The following is a 22,919-nucleotide window of genomic DNA, read 5'->3' as shown; positions in this document are numbered from 1 at the left end:
TCACAAACATTAGTTTGATGTACACATTAACCTGACTTCATATTTCGAGCGCTTCTACGCCACGCTTGGCAGTTTAAACATAACAAGGTGTAGATTAAAAGACATGTTCTGAGAGAGAATGTATTCGGAAATGTATATTTAAATGACAAACGTCATGCGGATGTTTTTAAAATAAGACTAATTGATGTTATTATGGCCCTTTCAGGCAGTCTTGACTTAGAACAGAATAGAATAACAGAGTTGGAAGGGACCTTGGAGGTCTTCTAGTCCAACCTCCTGCCTAGGCAGGAAACCCTACACCACTTCAGACAAAATGGTTATCCAACATCTTTTTAAAAACTTCCAGTGCTGGAGCATTCCACAACTTCTGGAGGCAAGTTGTTCGACTGATTAATTGTTCTCACTGTCAGGAAATTCCTCCTTAGTTCTAAGTTGCTTTTCTCCTTGGTTCGTTTCCACCCGTTGGTTCTTGTCCTGCCCTCAGGTGCTTTGGAGAATAGCTTGACTCCCTCTTCTGTCACTTGAAACAAATATCATAGGGTTAGAATTGACCTTTGAGGTCTTCTAGTCCAACCTTCTGCCCAGGGCAAAAACCTTCCTACTATCCCAGGGTCTTCCTACTATCCTCTCTAGCCTTTGTTTGAAATCCTCGGAGCACGACTTCAAGAGGCTGGCTTCTTCACTGCTTCATAGCTCCCATAGTCAGGAAATTCCTCCTTATTTCAGATATGCATCTCCTTTTGTAAAACTTGCCCCTGTTGTACCAATAGAAGAAATTATTTGTAGCTCAGAGTTGAACTGAGGGGTCCTTGGTGCTCTCTGAGCTTGGTTGTTTTTCTTGCTGACATTTCATTACCTGGCTAAGTAACGTCATCAGTGTAAAGGAATGTGGGGTTTGCTTCCCTGTTTCTGTAAAGTAACTTGCCCTGCCAGTTTGGTGGGGATTAGTTTTCTCCTTGGTAGTTCCTTGATTAGGATGTTATTTTCTGCTTGATGGTTTGTCCGGTGTTAATCCCTGCTTATTTGATCATATGCTGCTCTTTCTTAGCTGTTTTATTGTCCCCCTTGAATGGCATGTAAATATGGGTTGTCTCTGTGTGTCTGTTGATGGCTGAATAGGGAGAAAACCCCAAATTCACTATCACTGATTATGTTACCTAGTCCAGGGGTCGCCAACCTTTTGGACCTCAGGGACCACCAAATTCATAATTTTAAATCCCGGGGACCACTAACCAGTTCTGTGGATATGGCCTATTTTGTGGATGTGGCCTGGTGGTCATGTGACTGGCTGGGCATGGCTTGTATGTAAATATTATAAATATTTGAATTTTTTATTAAAAAAAGAACAACTTTTACCCAAAATCAGGCAAAGCAGGCAGGCAGATTGAGTTACTCACAGAATCACAGATTCATTCAGAAATCTATCTGCCATTGGCTAGCTCAGTCTGTCACATAAAATTTGCTTGCAAGCAAACTCATAAAATTTGCTAGCAAGCAAACTCACAAAATTAACTCACAACACACCATGTATGTAAATATTGAATTTTTTATTTAAAAAAGAGCAACTTTTACCCAAAATCAGGCAAAGCAGGCAGGCAGATTGAGTTGCTCACAGAATCATTCAGTGATCTATCTATCTGCCATCGGCTCGCTCAGTCTCTCAAATTTGCTTGCCATGAGTCTGCACTGAATAATAGAACCTTCCGTCCTAAGGGAGGTTTGGCTGTGCTTAAAAGCAGAGCCGAAGATCTAAAGACTAGCTGGAAAGCAAGAAATGCAACCATTTCCTGCTTCCTAGCTAATCTAAATCTCCAGGCACAGCAGAACAGCTGATGGTCGAAAAAGGAAAAATAGCAATTTAGCAGGCAAGTTTGTTGGGTAAGGAGTGAGTGGGCAGGGAGGTTCCCGTGGGCCATTTGGGTGGCGCAGCCTTATGTTTCTGCGCAGCCTGGATTAATTGCTTTGTGGGGGTGCTCTGGGGGTGAGATTTTTCTGTGGCCCATCAAAATTTTCTCACGGTCTACCAGTAGGCCACGGCCCAACAGTTGGCGACCACTGACCTAGTCGGATAACAAAACATCTGCAAGAAAACAACTAAGCTCAGAGGCCACTAAAGACTCCAGAGTTTGTTGGTGCTGGTCTTGCTCTTAGGCACTACAGTGAATAAATCCCTACCTTCTTCTCTGCTATGGCCCTTTAAATATCTTCTTTTAGTTTTCTCTATTTAGACTACCATAGTGCCTATGAGCAAGACCAGATGAAACTTAGAGTCCCTCTGAACTTAGTTGTTTTCTTGTCTCATTACCCGACCAAGTAACATAATCAGTGCTAGTGAATGTGGTATTTGCTCCCTGTTTTGCCATCAGTGGACACACAGAGACAAGCCACATTTACACACCATTCAAAAGGGACAATAAAAAAAGCTAAGAAGGAAACATTCCCTCCAGCAGCATACGCTCAGATAAGCAAGGATTAACACCAGGTAAACAACCAAGGAGAAGACAATACCCTAATCAAGGAAATACCAAGGAGAATATCACATCCCCGCCAACATCGGCAGGGCAAACGGCTGTATATAAACAGAGACCAAACCCCACACTCCCTTGCACTGATGATGTTACCTAGTAGGATAATGCGCTTTGTAGGACTTAGCCTCCAAGCCCCTCACCATCTTGGTGGTTCTCCTATGTATTCTGCCTAATTCAACAGCACCCTTTTTTGACAGTAGGGGCCAAAGGAGTAGTGGTAGTCCTCGGCTTACAACAGTTCGTTTAGTGACTTATGGCTGTTCAAAGTTACAATGGCACTGAAAAAAGTGACTTATGACCGTTTTTCCCCACTTACGACCATTGCAGCATCCCCATGCTCATGTGATCAAAATTCGGATGGTTGGCAACTGGTTCATGTTTATAATGGTTGCAGTGTCCCGGGGTCACGTTTTGCAACCTTCTCACAAGCAAAGTGTCAGCTTTGGAAGCCATATTAGCACCAGACGCTTCCACACTGCCACATTCTTGAGCCTGGGAAAATGTGAGGGGGGAATTTCTTGGAATGTATGTGATTAGATATAATAGCATTCTTCTTCTAAGTCAAGGTCATGTGGTTTCTGCACCTGGGTGAGGGGATGTCTCAAATTGGGACGGATGGTGATTGGGGCCTGGGATGCCATGAGAGGTGTAGGGGGTGGATTTGTAGTTTCTTACTTATTGCAAGGAAACCCAGAACTTTCAGATTCGGGATTTCCCAGATGTGCCAGTTTACCACTCTAATAACAAGAACCTTGGAGAGGATGTCTGTCTCGGAGTTATTTGTTGGAGTGGAGGTTTTCTGGAATGCTGACATAAAGTCAATGGGGAAAGACAGATTCACTTAACAGCCGTGTTACTAACTTAACAAATGCAATGATTCACTTAAGAACCATGGCAAGAAACGTCGTAACAATGAGGCAAACTCACTTAACAAATGTTTCACTTAGCCGCATAAATTTTGAGCACAATTGTGGTCGTACCTCGAGGACGACCTGTATGCCAGTGCAGCCTCACCAGTGCAACATAGAACAGATCACTTCCCATGACCTCGACATCGTACCTCGGTTGATCCAGCCCAAGAATCAATTGTCTCTTGGCAGCTGAAGCAAATGGCTGGCTCGTTTGTGTGGAAGTCTGTCAGAATCCCCCAAATGCATCTTCCATGTGCAAGTAATGGGCCTTGTACATTTGCTTCACACACACACCCCCCCCCCCGCAATCTAAGTGCAGAACTCTACAAATGGATGTTCAGGCCTTTTGAACCTTGAACCAGTCCTCTGAGGTGTTAGTAATCCTCCTAGCTTTGTGTTTAATAGTGTTTAAAATAAAGAAGTGACACAGAACACTTGCGTCGGTAAAACCCTGTTTCCTTCCCAGACGCAGGAAGGTATCGCTGATGAAAAGTAGACGGATTTGTGGAAGTGTGTGCGCACAAACATGTTTGTAATGCATTTCTCACAGATCGCGAGTGCCCCTGTCTTCACTTGGTGTTGGTCACCCACAAGCAAACATGGCTTGCAAAATAGAATGTGGAATTGGCTGGATTAATCATGTTATAGAATAGAATGGTGTGGAGTGGAGTGGAACGGAACGGAACGGAACAGAACAGAACAGAACAGAATAGAATAGAACAGAATTCTTTATTGGCCAAGTGTGATTGGACACACAAGGAATTTGTCTTTGGTGCATATGCTCTCAGTGTACATAAAGAAGAAAATAAAATACATTCATCTATTCATAAGACACAACACTTAGTGATAGTGATAGGTTACTAAATAAGCAATCAAATCATACTAGGAAACAAATAAAATGTCAACTAAAAATACTCCTTTGGTCTTTTTAGTTGCCAGCAGAAAGGGAGTGGGGGAAAGCAGCGCATTCCTTAAATGCTTCAGATAATCGCCTTGGCAGCCCAAAGCTGTCACTGCACAAGAATATTACTGGAGAGCATGATTGATGACTCTTGGCTATGGATGTGTCCCATTGGATAATATTTGTCCAGGGGGTGGGAGGAAGACCAGGGTCAAGGGGGAAATGAATGATGTATTTTAGTGGCAGCTGCACCCAGCTAACACCAACATGGCCACTCCTAATAAATCATCTTTTTTTACTCTGAGAGATGCAGCTAGAGACTTACAATTTGAATGGGGGTAGATTTGTTGGAGCCCTGACATAAAACAACATAAATTGTAAAGATACAAGCAACACAGTTATAGTCATAAGTGGAAGAGATAGGTACTAGGAAGAATGAGAGGAATAATAGTAATACAGTTGTAGTAAATAAGTTGACAGTGTTGTGGGAATTAGTTGTTTAGCAGAGTGTCATGTTATGTCATGTTATGTTAACATAGATAGTCCTCGACTTAATGACCACAATTGAGCTCAACATTTCTGTGGCTAACCAAGACAGTAGTCAAGTAGGCTTGGCTCCGTTTTGCAAGCTTTCTTGCTTTCTTGTGGTTAAGTGAATAGCTGCAAGTTGTTAAATTACTAACCTGGTTGGTAAGTGAATCTGGCTTCCTCGTTGACTTTTGCTTCTCGGAAGCTTGCCAAAGGGCATCCCGTGACCCCCCACAAAGTGACTCCTATTTATGACAGTGCGACCGTCATAAATAAAAGTCAGTTTGCCAAGCATCCGAATTTTGATCACATGACCACACGAAGTGTGAAAAACGATCATAAGTCACGTCTATAAAAAAAGATGTCGGACTATGGAAAGAGTGCAGAGGAGATCAACAAAGATGATTCGGGGACTGGAGGCTAAAACATATAAAGAACGGTTGTTGGAATTGGGTACGTCTAGTTTGATGAAAAGAAGGACTAGGGGAGACAGGATAGCAGTCTTCCAATATCTCAGGGGATGCCCCAAAGAAGAGGGAGTCATTCTCCAAAGCACCGGAAGGCAGGGCAAGAAGCAATGGGTGGAAACTAATCGAGGAGAGAAGCAACTTAGAACTAAAGAGAAATTGCCTGACAGAATAATTAATCAATGGAACAACTTGCCCCCAGAAGTTGTAAATTCTGCAACACTGGGAATTTTTAAGAGTAGATTGGATAACCATTTCTCTGAAGTGGTGTAGGGTTTCCTGCCTAGGCAGGGGGTTGAACTAGAAGACCTTTCAAGGTCCCTTCCAACTCTGTTATTCTACTCTATTCTATTTTGGTGTTGTTGTAACTTTGAATGGTCACTCAGCGAACCATCGTTAAGTCGGGGACTCCCTGTATATGGTTCCCTTTTTCTCTTCCTCACATTAAAACAGTGCCTAAATTTGGAATGTCCCTGGAGGCTTCTTTGAACCATCAGCCAAAGGGTTTCCTTTCTGCTCTTGAACCCAATGGTTCCACTCAGTCCTGAGATCAGGAGGCCCCCCCCGCAGATCATTCCTCTCGTCATGACAAATGAGATCAAAGTCATAAGGCGAGAATTGAATCTGCCAGGGCCGTCCTCGCCATGCAAAACGGCATTATTATAATTATTAATGCATGGTATGAATCTTTCTGGAGTGGCTCAGCACGACAATTAGGGGGGATAGGAATAGATGCAACACCTGAAGAATGCTAATTGGAAAGGAAGGAGGGATGGGAAGAAAAAAAAACAGTGCTTGGCTGGAATGGGTGGGGTTTTTCCCTCAGCTTTTCCATGAAGCTTGTCAAGGTTATTTTGTTCTCCAGCTTCTAGAAGGAGGGACAGAAGGGCTGGTTGTGTTGTTTGACAATGACAGCGGCAGTAATCTTCAGACAGTCGGGATACAAGTACAACAGTTAATTTAGTGACTGTTCAACATTACAATGCCGGTGAAAAAAGTGACTTATGACCTTTTTTCACACCATTGTCTCATCCCATGGTCACATGATTTACATTCAGATGTTTGACAACTGATTCATGGTTGCGAGGCAAGGCATGTGTTGGTATGTGGATGGCCTGATGGCAGGAACCCTGAGGTAAGCCGGTGCGGGGTGCATGGGAAAGCCGAGTGATGCACCAGTGCTGTGGCCACGAAGAGAAGGGGTGTCTCTTCATGGCCACAGCACTGGTGCGTCACTCGGCCTCCTGCTCTGTTGCGGCCACAAGCAAGCAGAAGAAATGGGCCGGCAGCCACGTGGGGTCCTGCTGGACGGGGCTGCTGGAGCTGCCGCCACAAGGTGAGGCAGGTATCGGGGCATGGATGGCCTGGCTGTGAGGGCCCTGAGGTAAGCTGGTGCAGGACATGTGGGGCAGCTCCACCCCTCCATCTCATGGCAACGGCGCTGGAGCACCGCACGGCCTCCTGCCCCATTGCGAGCAAGCAGAAGGGGACCTCCTGTACATGGTGGGGGGAGGGAAATAAGACATCCCCGAAAATAAGCCCTAGTGCTTATTTTTATGTCCAAAAGAAAATAAGACCTGGTCTTATTTTTGGGGAAACACGGTATTTATGATGGTTACAGTCATGTGATGGGCTGCTTGGCAACCCACTTGTCAACTAAAAAAATACTCCTTTGGTCTTTTTAGTTGCCAGCAGAAAGGGAGTGGGGAAAATAGTGCATTCCTTAAATGCTTCAGATAATTGCTAGGGAGCTGAAGCTGTTGGCATGCAAGATTATTACTGGAGAGTATGATTGATGACTCTTGGCTATGGATGCGTCCCATTGGAGAATATACATCCAGAGGGTTGGGGGAAGACCAGGGTCAAGGGGAAAATGAATGATGTGTCTTAGAGTCGGCTGCACCTAGGTAATGCCGACATGGTCACTCCTAAAAAATCTTTTTTTTTTTTTTTTTACTCTGAGAGATGTGGCTAGAGACTTATGATTTGAATGGGGGTGTATTGTCTTCTGGCAGAAGGTACAGAACAATTAAAACTCAGACCACAGGTTTTCTGAACAATTTTTATCCCAGAGCTATAATTGCACTTAACAATGAACTTAAGGACCACCATCAGTGAGCTGTTGGACAGTATTACTTGGTCTGTTGTGTGGATGCTTGTGTGTTTTTAGGAAGCGGGGAATTTTGGCGGGTGGTGAGGTGTTTGGGGATTGTCATGTGTGTGTGCATGTTGAGTCTGGTCTCTGGGTGTTATGTGAATTTCGTTGTATGTATACTGTGTATATACATACAATGACAATAAAGAATTCAAATTCAAATTGTCGGAGCCTTGACATATGATCCCCTTTTACAACCCTCAGACAAGCAAAGTCAATGGAGAAACCATATTCTCTTAGCAACCATGTGACTAACTTAAACAAGTGGCTATCTATGTAGGCCAAACCATTTTAATGTGTACTTCTGGAAGGCCTGCCTCCAGTTACGTGAATGAGCTGGGCCCATTTGTGCCAAAGGGAATAAATTGCAGCAGAAATATTGGCAGAGGCCTTTTTGCTGTTGTCTGGTGAAAATATATGTGCCCTATCTTAACTCTGTTGTTGTTGTTTTTTTAAAGAAAGAAAGCAATTTTGGCTGAGTCAGAGAGGCAGTTGATCAGCCAAGGATGGGACAGGCATTATTTGTTCTACCAACATTGTGGAATTTAAGCCACTCTGTTTCAGCATTAAAACACAGTCTTGATCCCTGAATTTATTTTTTTATTTTTTTACTATCCTTTGAATGTTCCTCATAAGATAAGATAAGATAACTTTTATTGTCATTTTTGGTGAGCACGCATTAAAAATGAGATTCTCTTGCCTACCCTCAAAAGAAAGTGTGTATCTACCCAAACACATATATAACACACACATACACATGCTATATACATACATAAGTATATATCTGCACGCACACACACACACACACACACACACACACACACAAGTATTAATCCCTGTCCATTTTGAATACATAGAGGAAAGAGGAAACTTAAGAGTTCACAAGGTTGATGCTATACAGAACAAAACTGTGACTGAATCTGGACGTTAGGCCTCAGATACCCCGAAGCCCCCTCCCAGAAGGTAGCAAAGAAAACAGGTTGTGAAGAGGAGGTGTAGCGTCCCAGACAATCCTGTGGACCCTGATCGATCATATGTGCCCTGTCCTGGACAGAAGAAGTGAACTGCCAATCATCTTTTCTGCCATCCTCATCACTCTCTGCCCTGCCTTCCTGTCTGAAGCAGGAATGCTCCCAAACCAAACAGTAATACAATATGACAGGATGCTCTCGATCGTCCCTCTATAGAAAGTGGTAAGGACATGTCCTTGGTGGTTTTTTCGGCAGCACCCCATTTGGGATGGAAAGTTCCAGATTGTGGGTAGACGCCTTGTTTGGTCCAGCCATCATGACATCTTATGAGAAGATGGAGCTTATCCTTAATACTTCAATTTCCGATGACCTCAGGATGATGCTGATGCTAATTCTTGGGAGCATCAGATGACCCCAAGAAGCCAAGATCTGCATCAATGTTTATCAACCTTGGAAACTTGAAGATGTTTGGACTTCAACTTCCAGCATAGCTGGTTGTGAAATTTTGGGAGTTGAAATCCAGACGTCTTCATGTTTTCCAAGATTAAGAGCCACTGATCTAGATTTTAAACAGGGTCTTCCGGATTTTGCTGGAGAGAAAACCATGCCATCTGCTCATTGTGCTATTGCTTATTTCTTGATTGTTGATCTGTTATTAATATTGGTGTTCATTTCTGCTCATCTGGGTGTTGATTCCTGGCGAGGAGGTGTTTTGGTCTTTTTGTTTCCTTTTTGGATTATTTATTGTCTCTTTTGAATAGTATGTAGTTGTTGTTTATCTCTATGCGCCTGATGATGGCTTATTTATTTGAATGCCAACCTTCCAGGAATTTTCTAGATTTGACTTGGTCTAGGATGCTCACAGTTTCCCCACTGAAACCATGGTTTAGTCTGTCCATGTGTTGTAAAATTAACGCATTTTCATCACCTTTTTTTCATCTAGAATTACAATCCATGGGCATTTCTGATCACACTAATCAATGTTTCACAGAAGCCACTTATTGTAATATTTCGCTCATCAGAAAGGGGGGGAGGGGGAACAGATTTGCAAAAAGCTCTTCAAATATATCTTGTAGTAGTCTACCATGAGTTTCTTGTGAACTAGAATGACGAAGGAATTTTATTTATTTCTCCGACTTTAAATCAATACAGAGTAGACGTTTCCATTCTGAAGCTAGCCATGGAGTGCAATATGAGATTTGAGGGCAAGGGGAAAAAATGAGTCCTTTATACCCTTAAAACTTTGGAGGCAAGAGATGACAGGTGTATAATTCCATTGAGCAGGAATAGAGCACAGTTTAATCATCTCTAAGGATTAGACCAAGCCTGTGTGTTCCTAACTCAAGAAGTTTCCCTTGTTGAATAAAAGCACAGAAGCAGGCCCAATGTTACCCCAAAGTTGCTTCTTCAAAGGGCAACTGGACTTCATGTTTTACTTGAAGACTTTCCACTTCTCATCCAAAAAGTTGTGAACTGGGTTAGTCAAAAGGGCCAGCTTCCCATAAATTGCTGTAATATGAGAGTAAAATGAAGTCCCTGTGCCTCTGGATATCTTTATTAAAAATGGGTGGCGCGATGATGCGCTCTGCCTAGTTTCTCCAAACATTTATTGGACTCTAGTTTCCATTAGCTGCATCAAGCATGGCCTCGTGATCCTTAATAGTAAAAAAGGTGGCCAACAGCCCCTAGATAAATTGTCTATATCTGGTCTAAATGGAAACCATCCATAAGGCTGTTAGAAAATTTCAGAAGCAAATTTTATTGGGCAGAAGTGAATGGAGCTGTAGATTGAAGCTAATTGAAATTCAGTTGTGGATTATTAGACTTTTTTTTAACCTTCCCTTCCTTCCTTTTTTCTCTTCCTCTCTTTTCTTCTTCTCTCCTGCTTTTCCTTCCTTCCTTCCTTCCTTCCTTCCTTCCTTCCTTCCTTCCTTCCTTCCTTCCTTCCTTCCTTCCTTCCTTCCTTCCTTCTTTTTTCTCGTCTCTTCTTCTCTCCCTCTTCCTTCACCTTCTCTTCTCTCCTCTTCCTTCCCTTCCCTTCCCTTCCTTTCCTTTCCGCTGAGCTACTAGACTACCTGGAAACTAACTAAATGCAAGTACCCAAATGTGCCTAGAAACTGCCTCTGCCAGAGATGGCACATATGGGTACATGGATCACAGGAAAATTGGGCCACATACAGTCCTGCCAACCTTGCCAAGGACAACGCACTCAGCAAAAAGAGAAGACTTGGGTTTTGGTGTTGTTGTTTTTAATCTATTTTTTCCTTGAGAGCAGGTTAGAGGAAGTTTAGAATGGAAGAGAAAGAAGCAGCTTTCATTTGGAGAGAGGATTTCTTTCTTTCTTTCTTTCTTTCTTTCTTTCTTTCTTTCTTTCTTTCTTTCTTTCTTTCTTTCTTTCTTTCTTTCTTTCTTTCTTTCTTTCTTTCTTTCTTTCTTTCTTTCTTTCTTTCTTTCTTTCTTTCTTTCTTTCTTTCTTTTTTCTTTCAAATGCTGCTGTGATTTCCATCCCCGGCCAACAGGTCCAGGAGCTGCTGGAAGCAGAAGGGAACTGTTATTGCAGACGCCACTTAGTGAGAGACTGCAGCAACCCTCCAGTTTACTGCTGCTGACAAGCAGCGAAAGTGGTCTAATATATACTGTCTGCTGGTGCCCTTTAAATTCTGTTTTGGAGTTCCAAGACAAATAGGCCCTCCCACCTCCACCCCAGTGCATCAGGATGCTTTCAGGGAAGCACCGTTGAGAGGCTGCCATATTTACTTGTCTCCGTGTTTTGATAGCAGAGGCAGCAGCCCGGCTTCGGGCTGAGTTGTGGGAAGACAGCCAGCGGATGCTGATGAAGAGCCTGTGGGGAAGGATAGAATCCCATATAAGCCAAGGCTGTCAAACTCAAGGCCCGCGGGCCAGATCAGGGTGCTTAGATCTGGCCCATGGGGCCACTCTGGAAACAGTGAGGCGGTGCCTCTGCCAGTGAAAACTAGGTCCCAAGCTCCGTTTTCAGCTGCGACGGCCTCCTGCAATCCACTACCAGTGAAAACGGAGCTCGGGAGGGCCCTCTCGAGCTCCGTTTTCACTGGCAGAGGGTTGCAGGAGGCCATCGCAGCTGAAAACGGAGCTCGGGACCCTGTTTTTGCTGGCAGAGTACTTGGGCCACCACAGGCGCCAACACGAATGATGTTGAGCTGGCCACGCCCACCCTAGCCATGCCCACTCCCCCCAGCCCCCCGAGGCCAAACACAACCCACAATGAAATCGAGTTTGATACCCCTGCCATAAACCCCAAACAGGGTTAAGATACAGATACAGATTAACAGAGTTGGAAGGGACCTTGTAGGTCATCTAGTCCAACCCACCCTTCCCACCCAAGCAGACCCTATACCATTTTTGACAAATGGCAGTCCAGTCTCTTCTTGAAAGCTTCCAGTGATGAAACTCCCGTTCCTGCTTCTCTGGGATAAAACCAGTCTGCTGGGAGGTTACACTGAACTTGCAAAAGCGCTTTGTCTAGGAATAGGAAGGAGAGAGATTTGAATCATAGGTGTAATTCTGAATGCAGATAATCGTTGAAATAAAATGCTGGCTGAGCATCAGTCGTTCATCAGCCTTTATGGCCAAGGGATGTGGTGTTGACTTCCCTGGCCCACCATGGCAGATATGTTCCTAAAGCTTCCCCAATACAGGTAGTCCTCGGCTTACGCCCACAATTGGGCCCAGAGTTTATGTTGCTAAGTGAGAAATTTGTGGTGAGTTTTGCCCCATTTTGCGACTTTTCTTGCCACATTTGTTGAGCGGATCACCGCGGTTGTTAAATTAGTCACCTGGTTGTTAAGTGAATCTGGCTTCCCCCCATTGACTTTGCTTATCAGAAGGTCCCAAAAGGGGATCGCATGACCCTGGGTGTTCAGACCCGAATCTTGTTCCAAGGAAACAAACACGAAAAGGAGGTAACAGCAAAACCTTTTAATAATTCTTTATGAATTCAGTTCCTTCCTGGTTAAAAGGCTGTTTCAAACTAATTGTCTCTGATAAGAACGAGCCTTGCCAAGGTTGTGCAAGGCTGCCAAGAACACTAGATAAAGTTACTGTGAAATATTTCAAACACAAAGAGTCTCCAAACACCAACCAAAATATTCTGAATGTCCACAAGGCTTGAGTGGAAAAAGTTATTTGCTTCCCGTAAAGAATCCCACCTCTGAGGGCTGGCTTTTATCCCTTAAGGGAGGGGCCATCACTGTGCAGCCTTACTCCCGTGTCACCCATGCTGCTGCAGTTGCTCTTTCCTTCGAGCAGCCCTGTGTGCATGCACACTGGGCACAGGCTCCTCAGGGACCTCTTCCTCACTGCTGCCAGCCTCCACAATCTCCGAAGCCAGCATTCCACTCCCTGATGGTCCTGGCCTCATCCCTACCTCACACGCAGGCCCCTCATCTGAGTCCTCGCTCTCCGAGACCTAAGCTGTCCACACCTGCTGCCGGCGAACCACAACACTGGGACACTGCAACCGTCATAAATACGAGTCGGTTGCCAAGCATCTGAATGTAAATATGTGACCATGAGAATGGGACAACGGCGTAGAAATTGGTCATAAGTCACTTTTTTCAGTGCTGTTGTAATGTTGAATGGTCGCTGAATGAACTGTTGTAAGTTGAGGTCTGCCTGTATTGGTAGTCCTCAACTTACGACCAGTTGCTTAGTGACCATTCAAAGTTCTGACAGATCTCCCCAGGGCCGCTTACAACCTGGATTTCAAGCTTCCCTCCCTCCACACACAGAGGGAATGGTCACATGACCACATTTTGGACACTCGCCAATTGGTCCGCACTTATGGCCATTTGCAGCTTCCCGTGATCACATGACCCCCCCCCCCCCAAATTAACGACGTTATTCTCCCCTGGAAACCGGCATTTGCTTCTGGTTTGTGCCCCAAAATTCCCTTCGTGGACAATGGATTTGCTTAACAACCGCTGTAAAAAAGATTGTAAAACTGGGTGCAGTTGCATGGTGACCCACATAATGACCGGTATGACTTAAGACCATACTTCCGGGCTCAATTATGGTCGTAAGTGGCCATTTTGTGAGTATGACCCAACCCTTGCTCTCCAAATGTTCTTGTTATGTACTTGGCCAAAAAAAAATAATCAAAAAACCCCCCCAAATTCTCCTGTTTTAGCTGAAGGGGGCCTGGCAACACCCCTGGGCGAATTTCAGCGGCCATTTTAGGGAGGAGAAACATCAGGGTGCCATTCTAAACCACAACATTTTCTGGTCTGTTTTTGTTTTGGAGAGCATGCGGTGGTGGGTTTTTTTTCTTTTTCCCTTTTTCTTTGTTCTTGTTTTATTTATTTTTCCCCCCTTCCCCTGTTGTTGATAAAATCTAAATGAAACAGGTATATAATGCCCGCTGCCTGTTCGAAAGACTTGAGCCATAAAAATAACAAATGGCGTGTATTTGCTCGAATGTCAAAATTATGAGTTTATTTTGTAATGATGTGCTCCTGCTTTCATGAGGTAAACTGGCCGTGGCAGAGGTGTTATTAGTAATATGGACCCAGCAGAGCAGAAACCCGAGTGACCGAGAGATCAGTGTATCAGTCAGGGAGAGGGCAAATGGGAAGAGACAGCGGGGGAATGAGAAATGCGGCGGCGGTGCCTGGCGCTTGGCGGAGATTAGGAGACGGGCCCTGTGCACAGAGGCTGGTGGTCAGAGGCGCCTGCTTGGAAGCGCCTTCCAAGGAAACTCGAGGGGGTTGTGCAGGTTTGCCTGGTGTGATATTTGCCCCCCTCTTTTTATTTTTATTTTCTGGAGCCAGGTGGGCAAGGTGGATTTCAGCCAGGTAGTCTGTTCCTCTGAAGCTGTTTGCTTCAGAAGAATAGATGTGATGCTCTGACTTGTTCTTGGCGGTACAACAAGGAGGATTTTTTAAAAAACAATTGTATCAATGTAAAATGCAAAAATTAGGAACCTGGGGGTCCCGTCCCTTCCTCTTCCCCTTCCCTTCCCTTTCCGTTCTTACCCTCCCCTCCCCTTCCATCTTCTCCCTTTCTCCTCTTCCATTATCCTTCCCTTCTCTTTGTCCATTTTCCTCTCTTCCCCTCTCCTCTCCTTCCCTTCCCTCTCCTCTTCTTACCCTTCCATTCTTTTTCCACTTCCCTTCCCTTCTCTTTCCTTCTTCCACTTTTCTTCCCTTCTCTTCTTCCACTTTCCTTTCCTTCTTTCACTTTCCTTCCCTTCTCTTCTTCCACTTTCCTTCTTCTACTTTTCTTCCTTTCCCTTCGCTGCTCCCAGTTTCCGTTCCTTCTTCCACTTTCCTTTCCTTCCTTTCCCTTCTCCCACCTCCTTCCCTTCTCTTCTTCCACTTTCCTCCCTTCCCTCCTCTTCCACTTCCCCTCCCCTCCTGTCCTTTTTTCCTTTCCCTTTTCCTGGACTGGATATACAAACATTGTCATACAAGAATTTCATTGCATACGGTTGTCTTGTTTTTTCTTCATATATTCTAATGCATGCTGTATTAGCCACTTTGTTGGTTTTCTATAGGTAGAAGGAACCCCCCAAAAAGCATTTGAAAGCTCATTGAATGCTTTAAAAAAAAAATCTGGTAATTTTCTTTTTATTGCCCCTTCTTTTGCACAGGTGCTTGGAAGAGAGGTGTACACTTCTAACAACCAGTTGGGTGGTATCCAGATCATGCATAACAATGGAGTGACCCACAGCACTGTGTGTGATGACTTTGAAGGTGTCTACACCATTCTGCTGTGGCTCTCATACATGCCAAAGGTATGCTTTCCTCCCCTTGTTTCTTTATTTAAACAATTTATACCTCTCACAGCCATGAACATCAACCAACAGTCAGAATACCTGACGAAAACTCCTACAAGGTCCCTTCCAACTCTGATTATCTGTTATCTGTACATGCCAGTTGCCAAGCATCCGAATGTTGATCATGTGACCATGGGAATGCCACAGTGGTCCTAAGTGTGCAAAACGGTCATAAGTCACTTTTTTCAGTGCCGTTGGAACTTTGGCCACTAAATGAACAATTGTAAGTCAAGGACTACTTGTATTAATAATATCCCCAAAGTGGGATCCTCCCTCCAAACAGAGAACAAGACAGATGATTTCTGTCTGACGTGGCTTTCTCCAGGATGGATATTTTGAAAAATTCGAACTATAAGTATGTGTAATGATGTTGCTTTCTGGCTTGTTTCTTTTGTATTAGAGCGTGTTCAGTCCAGTCCCGATGCTCATTGTGAAGGATCCGATAGACAGAACAATCGATTTCCTTCCCACCAAGGCTCCCTACGATCCTCGCTGGATGCTTGCTGGACGACCTCACCCAAGTATGTGGACCCCATCTGGGACACAGTGTGGAAGGGGGCACGTTATGTTTGATACCACCTCAATTATTTATCCTTTTTCATATTTTATAAAGCTGCTCCTTGTCAGGATTCTGGCAGTTACCCCCATTTAAACCATAAGTCTCGAGCTAAACGTTCAAAACTTAAAAAGGATTTAAACTGCCAGAATCCTGACAGCTAGCTGACTCTGAGACACATCATTCATTGTCACCCTTGACCCTGGTTTTCCCCCACCCCCTGGGTGTATCGTAATTCATATTCTCCAATGGGACCCATCCATAGCCAAGAGTCATCAATCATGCTCTCCAGTTAGAATTTTGCGTGGAAGAAACTTCAGTCACCTAGTTCCTATCTTTGAAAACATTTATGGAATGCAGTTTCGGTTTTGCAAGCTGCTGCACTGCTCCCCCCTCCCTTTCTGTTGGCCACTCTAAAAAGACCATAGAAATATTTTATGAGTTGACACTCATCTCATAGTCAAGTAACTTTGCATGGCCTACTGCAAAGTTAATAGCAATCCTGTCAACGTTCCGACTGAGAAACCCAACCAAAGCAGGCCCGGTCGAGACAATCCAATTTCTTAATGCAAAACTGAATTGAGTACTGTACATCATTTCTGCACTGATGAGGGCAAAACCAGATCTACCTAATTCCCCCGCAAACCCACATAATCTATCTATATAAAAATGAAATACCACTCAGGCATTATCACAAAATCTCCAGAACTGCAAAGCCTACAAACTTGAAATTTGGCACGTATGTTCCTCTTGGGTTCTAGGGGCTCAATAAGAAAGAATTTTTCGAAATGACCATCAGAGAATTAGTATTTCCTATATTATTATTAACATGCTCAGAGGTGGTATTCAGCAGGTTCTGACCAGTTCTGGAGAACCGGTAGTGGAAATTTTGAGTATTTCGGAGAACCGGCAAATACCACCTCTGACTGGAGATTTTACAGTATCCTTCCCCTGCCATGCCCACCAAGCCACACACACAGAACCGGTAGTAAAAAAAAAATTAATCCCAACACTCCTAATACTAAGGAGTTCTACTCCCCCTCCCCACTTGAAAAGAAATCTGTTCCAAAAGCAAAACACAAGCAGAGGAGAGGAATTTCAGTTTCAGTTTTACAGCATCAAGCAGCTTTAATACAGAACAGTTGAACTAAGCCACGCCTAGGCTCCTTGTTGTCTTCTTGTCACACAGCAAATACTGTTTCAGTTTCCAAAGAGCCCTCAACTCTCTCACACACTGACAGGATGCTAGCCAGATGAATACCGATGGAGGCTGGTAGGCAGAGGCAGAATTTCCCCCCCTTATTTTCCTCCCCAAAAAGTAAGCCTGACCACATAGTTCCGTAACGAAGCGCGGGTATTGAGCTAGTGAAAAGTATATGATTCTTCCTCCCCCTATTAGTGCAGGTCACATTGTCCAATTGAATGTCATTATATTGTTATGAGAAGAAATCTCTGCTTTTGGCAAACTTCTGCAGAAGCGTCCTTGGCTCTCACGCTTGGGTTTCTTGAGCCTACATTCTGCAGCCTACATTCCATCTCACCCTTCCCTTCCCCCCGGGGTTCGTTGGCAAGCTGAGAAGCGATAATGGTTGCAACAGCGAAAGCACAGTGCGAGCTTGACAAATGCAGGTAGTCCTCGACTTACAACCACAGATGGAATCGGAATTACCGGATAATCTTTCAAGGGCAGCCCTTTGTGGAGTGCATTTCAGCAGTCCAATCAAGAGGTGACAAGGGCATGAGTGATTGTGAGTAAAGTCACAGAATATGCATCCTAAAACACTCTACACAATTATATGTTCTGTAATAGGAGCCTGGTGGCTTGCCTGGTGAGGAGGCTGGGTTTGGAGGTTAGCAAGCTCGCATTTGAGACCAGAGTGCTGCTGTGGGGTGGGTTGAGCTCTTGTCCTTCGCTCCAGCTCCTGCCGGAGACATGAAAAGAATCCCTAACAGGGTGTCACCTCAGGCAATATTGACATCACTGGCATAATCCTTTCAACCTGGAAGCACCTCGGTGCTTCAGACACGAGTGCAATATGATGTCCTGTGAGATATTTATTTATCTTATGATTCCTATTCACGGGACTCCTATTAAATTGCTTCAGACTGCCTGCAGGTTTAAGTTTCCAGACGTCTGTGTTGTTTATATATTCTAGACAAGGTTTTTTTTTTTTTGTTTTAACTCAGTTTGATGTAATAAGACATGCTAATATTTTGGAAAGTCAAAATTGCAGATCTTTTCTTGCATCTCAATAACATTGCAGGCCAGATTTAAGCAGCTACTTTTCAACAGTAGAGAAGATCTGAAACTATGAAAAATACGATGGATGAGGCGAGATTTATTTCAAGCTCATGGTTAAAAAGCGCAATTTCTAAGCGAAGGAAATATTTACTTTAATGCAGCTCGACAGTGCATGAATGCTGTTGGTTGAAATACTGAATGGTGCTTTCTGTAAAATGGGCTGCATTCCCCATTTTGGAAGCGATTTGAGTTTGAAGCAGTCTCTTGGAACACTAGATACAGATATTCACTTACAACCACAATTGGGACTGGAACTTCAAACTCGAAGCAACGCAGTCCTTCAGTAAAACATCACATGGCTAAATCTGATTTTAATGACTTTTTTTTTTTGCCCTAAATGTTAAATGAATCATGAGCTAATTAAGTGAATCTGACTTTCTCCATTGACTTTGTTGGAAACTGGTCATGTGATCAAAATTTGACTTCTTGGCAACTGATTCATATTTATGACGGTCGCGGAGGCTTGGAGTCGCATGACAAACCTTCTGACAAAGTCAAATAGGGAAGCCAGATTCACTTAACAACCGTGTTACTAACTTAACGACTGCAGTGATTCACTTAACGAATGTGGCAAGGAAGGACAAATCTCACTGAACAACTGTTTCGCTTAGCGACAGAAACGTTGGGGTCATTGTGGCTGTAAGTGGAGGACTACCGGTATTTTGTATGCAAATTGGCAGATTTCTCCCACAAATCAAAATATGAACCGAGGAAGTTACAAAGCCTTCTGGTTCCTACTTAGAATGAAACCGTTGATGAGGGTAGATTTTTTTTTTCCCCCTGACAATTTGGAGTCTAATGTTCTGCCCCTCCCTTGCTTCTCCCCTCCCCAAATCATCTTGCTGGCAATTAATCTGCCTTGTCTTGAACCTGCATCCTCCAAATGGAGTGACTTTGGTTTCTAATTTAGTAGAGGCGTTGAGGGAAGCAGATGATTTTACCCGATAAGTTAAGGGAGAGATCTCTTAGGTGAAAAGTTAAAGCCGTTTATTAGGAGAGATAGCACCGTGATATTCTTCAAACTGACGCTCAACACGAGGCCCCAGAATCGAAAGGATCAGCTCTGGACTCTCCGATGAAGAGATAATTTTAAAATAGATGGCCGCGTTTTACACCGGGGTGTATGTGCGTGGAGGGCAAACGGGTATATTAGAACATAGTAATTTCAAGTTTAGGCTTGATAAAACACTTTCCATTCTGTCGGAGTCAGCAAAGGTTGGCGTCCCTACATCTCCACTTTTAATTGGTTTTGCACTTGGCTTTGGGGAAAAGAAAGGACTTTTTCACAATTATTGCAAAACAGAAAAGGGAAGACACTGAGCTTCCCCTTCCTTCCTTCCTTCCTTCCTTCCTTCCTTCCTTTTCCCTTCCTTCCTCCTTCCTTCCTCCTCCTCCTTCCTTCCTCCTCCTCCTCCTCCTTCTCCTCCTCCTCCTCCTCTTCCTCCTCCTCCTCCTCCTCCTCCTCTTCTTCTTCTTCTTCTTCTTCTTCTTCTTCTTCTTCTTCTTCTTCTTCTTCTTCCTTCTTCTTCTTCTTCTTCTTCTTCTTCTTCTTCTCTTCTTCTTCTTCTTCATCATCATCATCATCATCATCATCATCATCTTTTCTTCTCTTTTTGCAATGGTTTTCTAGACAATGTCTGTGCATTGGAAGATTCAGAGAAAGCCAATTCAAGGTAGTGGCAAGAGAGAAAGTTGGAATCAATGTTTAGAACCAGTTGGGTCTCGTGTTCTGTTCTTCAGCATTAACCTGACCAGAACTCAGCTTTCTCTATTCCTAGTCCGGCCTCTTTATCCACTACGAGAGAGATTTTTTCAAACTTGGCAACTTTAACGGGGATGGGGGAGGAAGATCATGGATTTGTATTTGATTTCTGCTGATTTCTGTTCTGATGTTGGGACTCTAGAAAGGGTGCAGAGAAGAGTAGCAAGATGATTAAGGGGCTGGAAGCTAAAACATATGAAGAATAATTGCGGGAATTGGGTACGTCTAGTTTCATAAAAAGAAGGACTAAGGGTGACATGATAGCAGTCTTCCAATATTTGAGGGTCTATCACAGAGAAGACGGGGTCAACCTACTCTCCAAAGCACCAAAAAGGCAAAACAAGAAGGAGAGAAGCAACCTAGAATTGAGGAGGAATTTTCTGACAGAACAATTCATCAGTGGAACGACTTGCCTCCCAAGTTGTGGGTGTTCCAACACTGGAGGTTTTGAAGAAGAGACTGGACAACCATTTATCTGAAATGGTATAGCATTTTCTGCCAGAGCAGGGGGTTGGACTAGAAGACCTCCAAGGTTCCTTCCAACTCTGTTATTCTTAGTTGAGCCACATTTTCTCACAAACTCCAGAATAACACTTCCTTCCCAAGACAAAGGCAATGTCAACATCCGGAAGGGTTGGGCAGCTTTGAGATCCTAGAGGCCTTTGAAGGTCCTTGCTTTGGATTCTCCTAATTTTGTACTAACCCAGTATTTTGAACATCGCTTTGTAGCTGGATTAATGGCAACATCACTAGGCCTCTAGGATTTCAACAGCTGCTCAAACATTCCAGATGTTGAGCCAGCCCTTGTCTTGGGAAGAGGTCCCAAGAGCCAAATCTGAGACCTTCAAGCAGCGTTTGGTGACCTCAGCAACTTTAAGAAGCCTGGACTTCAATTCCCACAATTCCCCGGGCAGCACGCTCTGGAATTCTGGGAGTTGAAGTCCAAACATTTTAAAGTTGCCAAGGTCGGGAAACATTACCTTCAAAGCATATGCCAGACTGCTGCGTGGTGTGGATTAGCACTCAAATAATCTGCCACCCCGCCACTGTCAATTATCTGTGTCTTAGTTGCCAGCATTGCCCATTTGGGCGGAAGAACCCTAATAACTTATCTTTAAAAGATAACACGTAATTTAGAAAACTGAAGACCCTTGAAAAACAACAGCTGTAATGCCTTAAGATTTCTTTTGAAAAATGCTTGCAGTGTCTTGAAAGAGAGGAGGGGGGAGGAGGGAAAACACCCTGTAGAGTTATTTATATAAACCAACACAAATTCCCTCTGCTACCCTCGTGCCCCATCATTTAACAATAACTGATGCTTTCTGCTGATAAATGGCCCTCTTTTTATGCAGACGAGCAAATTAAAGAGACAACCATTGGTGAGGGCAGGCAGACGGGTTTTGTCATTTTAATATGTCACTCCTGGTGCAATTTGTTAAAAATGAGACGTTTGTTTCTTAAGGTGATCAGGATAAAATGTACGCTGATATCCAACCTGTTTGTGGCAGGGTGGATGGAAGTCCAAAATTGATACAGGGTGTTTATGAGAGATGTGTGTGTCAGCTTCTGAGAATAAGCAAAGTACAGCTGATAAGAGAGACTAGATAAAGATTTTTTTTGAAGAATAACAGAATAACAAGAGTTGGAAGGGACCTTGTAGGTCATCTAGTTCAACCCTCCCCACCCAAACAGGAGACCCTACACCATTTCTGACAGATGGCAGTCCAGCCTCTTCTTGAAAGCTTCCAGTATATGTTTTAAATGATTATTTATTTATTTGTGTCCTACCATTATTATTTTTTTATAAATAACTCAAGGCAGTGAACATATCCAAGGCATTTTCCTCCTCCTATTTTCCCCGCAACAACAACCCTGTGAGGTAGTTAAGATTTATAGACTAAATTCTTCCTTGACATTCAACAGCTATATTCGGACAACACGTTTACACAAGTCAGGAAAAGGTCTTACAAATTCACTTGCAAAATACATTGGCTAGGACAGTGTTAATCTGGGTTAGTTTTAAAGTGACTTAAGTTGTTGAAATCCAACCTGTGTGGTCAGTGCATTCTGTGAAAGGAGTACATAAGTTAATTCAGTGAATGAGTTAAACGTATTGTGTCCTGTCAGTTTCCAGCTGATCTTTGGCTTTTTCTGGACAAGTAAGCAAATTTACAAACATAGTAGTGACAGGAGGGCGATTCAACCGGTGTAACAACCGGTTTGGTGAGCGCATGGTTTGCGCATGCACAGAGCATTTGCTACTGACCTTCTCCAGCAATCTCTCTGTGTTAAAAAGCTGAGGTGCGACAATCCGCTCTGCCGCATGAATCAACTGAGCTTGAAAACCAGGATATAAAGCACAGACTAGAACTGGGGCAGGCTGGTGGACCCAACAGCTGATCGTCAGAGCAAACGAGTTCGCTCACAGCTGATCATCGGAGCTACCGGTTTGCCCGAACCGGTAGAATCCTACCCCTGAGTAGTGGGCTGTTGCTACACACCATTGTTTTCTAAAAAATGCTGGAGTGACCTATTGGGAACCTAAGGGCATTGTTGGAAATAAAAATGCCATTTCTGTTTTTAATTTTGCCTAATATTTAAGAAACTGAAAAACTGAGTGAAGCAGAGACCGTAATGTGGACATCAAGAAGAAACGGTGGGGATCTCACTGTTATGTAAACTTAGCCATTGCTTCTAAAGCACCTAATATTTATAAAGGTCAGGGGTATCCAATCTTGGCAACTTTAAGACCTATGAACTTCAACTCCCGGAATTGTCCCGTCAGCTCTGCTACCTGGGGAATTCTGGGAACTGAAGTCCAAACATTCAAGATAAGCTCTCAGTCCCATAATAGAAAAGAAGAAAGGAATGAGGGGAAGAGTGGACAAATGATAGTTGGGAAGCTCTCTTTACTGTCTTCTTCCTGGACATCTTGGACATTGGAAAGATATCTATGGAGATTCTCAGCCATCCAGGTCATGGTTGTCCCAAAGGTGCTTTTTTTGGACTTTCTTTGTTTTTCTT

General features: G+C 43.7%; 1 protein-coding gene across 5 annotated transcripts in view; it reads left to right on the top strand.

The window, feature by feature from the left end:
- Nucleotides 1–22,919, top strand: part of ACACA (acetyl-CoA carboxylase alpha) — a 277,236-nt gene that overhangs the window by 201,419 nt on the left and 52,898 nt on the right. For all 5 annotated transcript variants that reach the window (XM_087956715.1, XM_087956703.1, XM_087956708.1 and 2 more), the window contains 2 exons: nt 15,090–15,233; nt 15,676–15,796. In XM_087956715.1, coding sequence (XP_087812841.1) covers nt 15,090–15,233; nt 15,676–15,796 — 265 coding nt within the window. The remainder of the gene's footprint in view (nt 1–15,089; nt 15,234–15,675; nt 15,797–22,919) is intronic.

The sequence above is a fragment of the Notechis scutatus genome, chromosome 1 (genome assembly GCF_049901735.1).
Source record: "Notechis scutatus isolate UNSWTSFEM ecotype Mainland chromosome 1, rNotScu1.2, whole genome shotgun sequence".
Classification (NCBI taxonomy): domain Eukaryota; kingdom Metazoa; phylum Chordata; class Lepidosauria; order Squamata; family Elapidae; genus Notechis; species Notechis scutatus.
The sequence above is the reverse complement of the archived record's forward strand: the minus strand, read 5'-3'. Positions and strand labels throughout refer to the sequence as shown.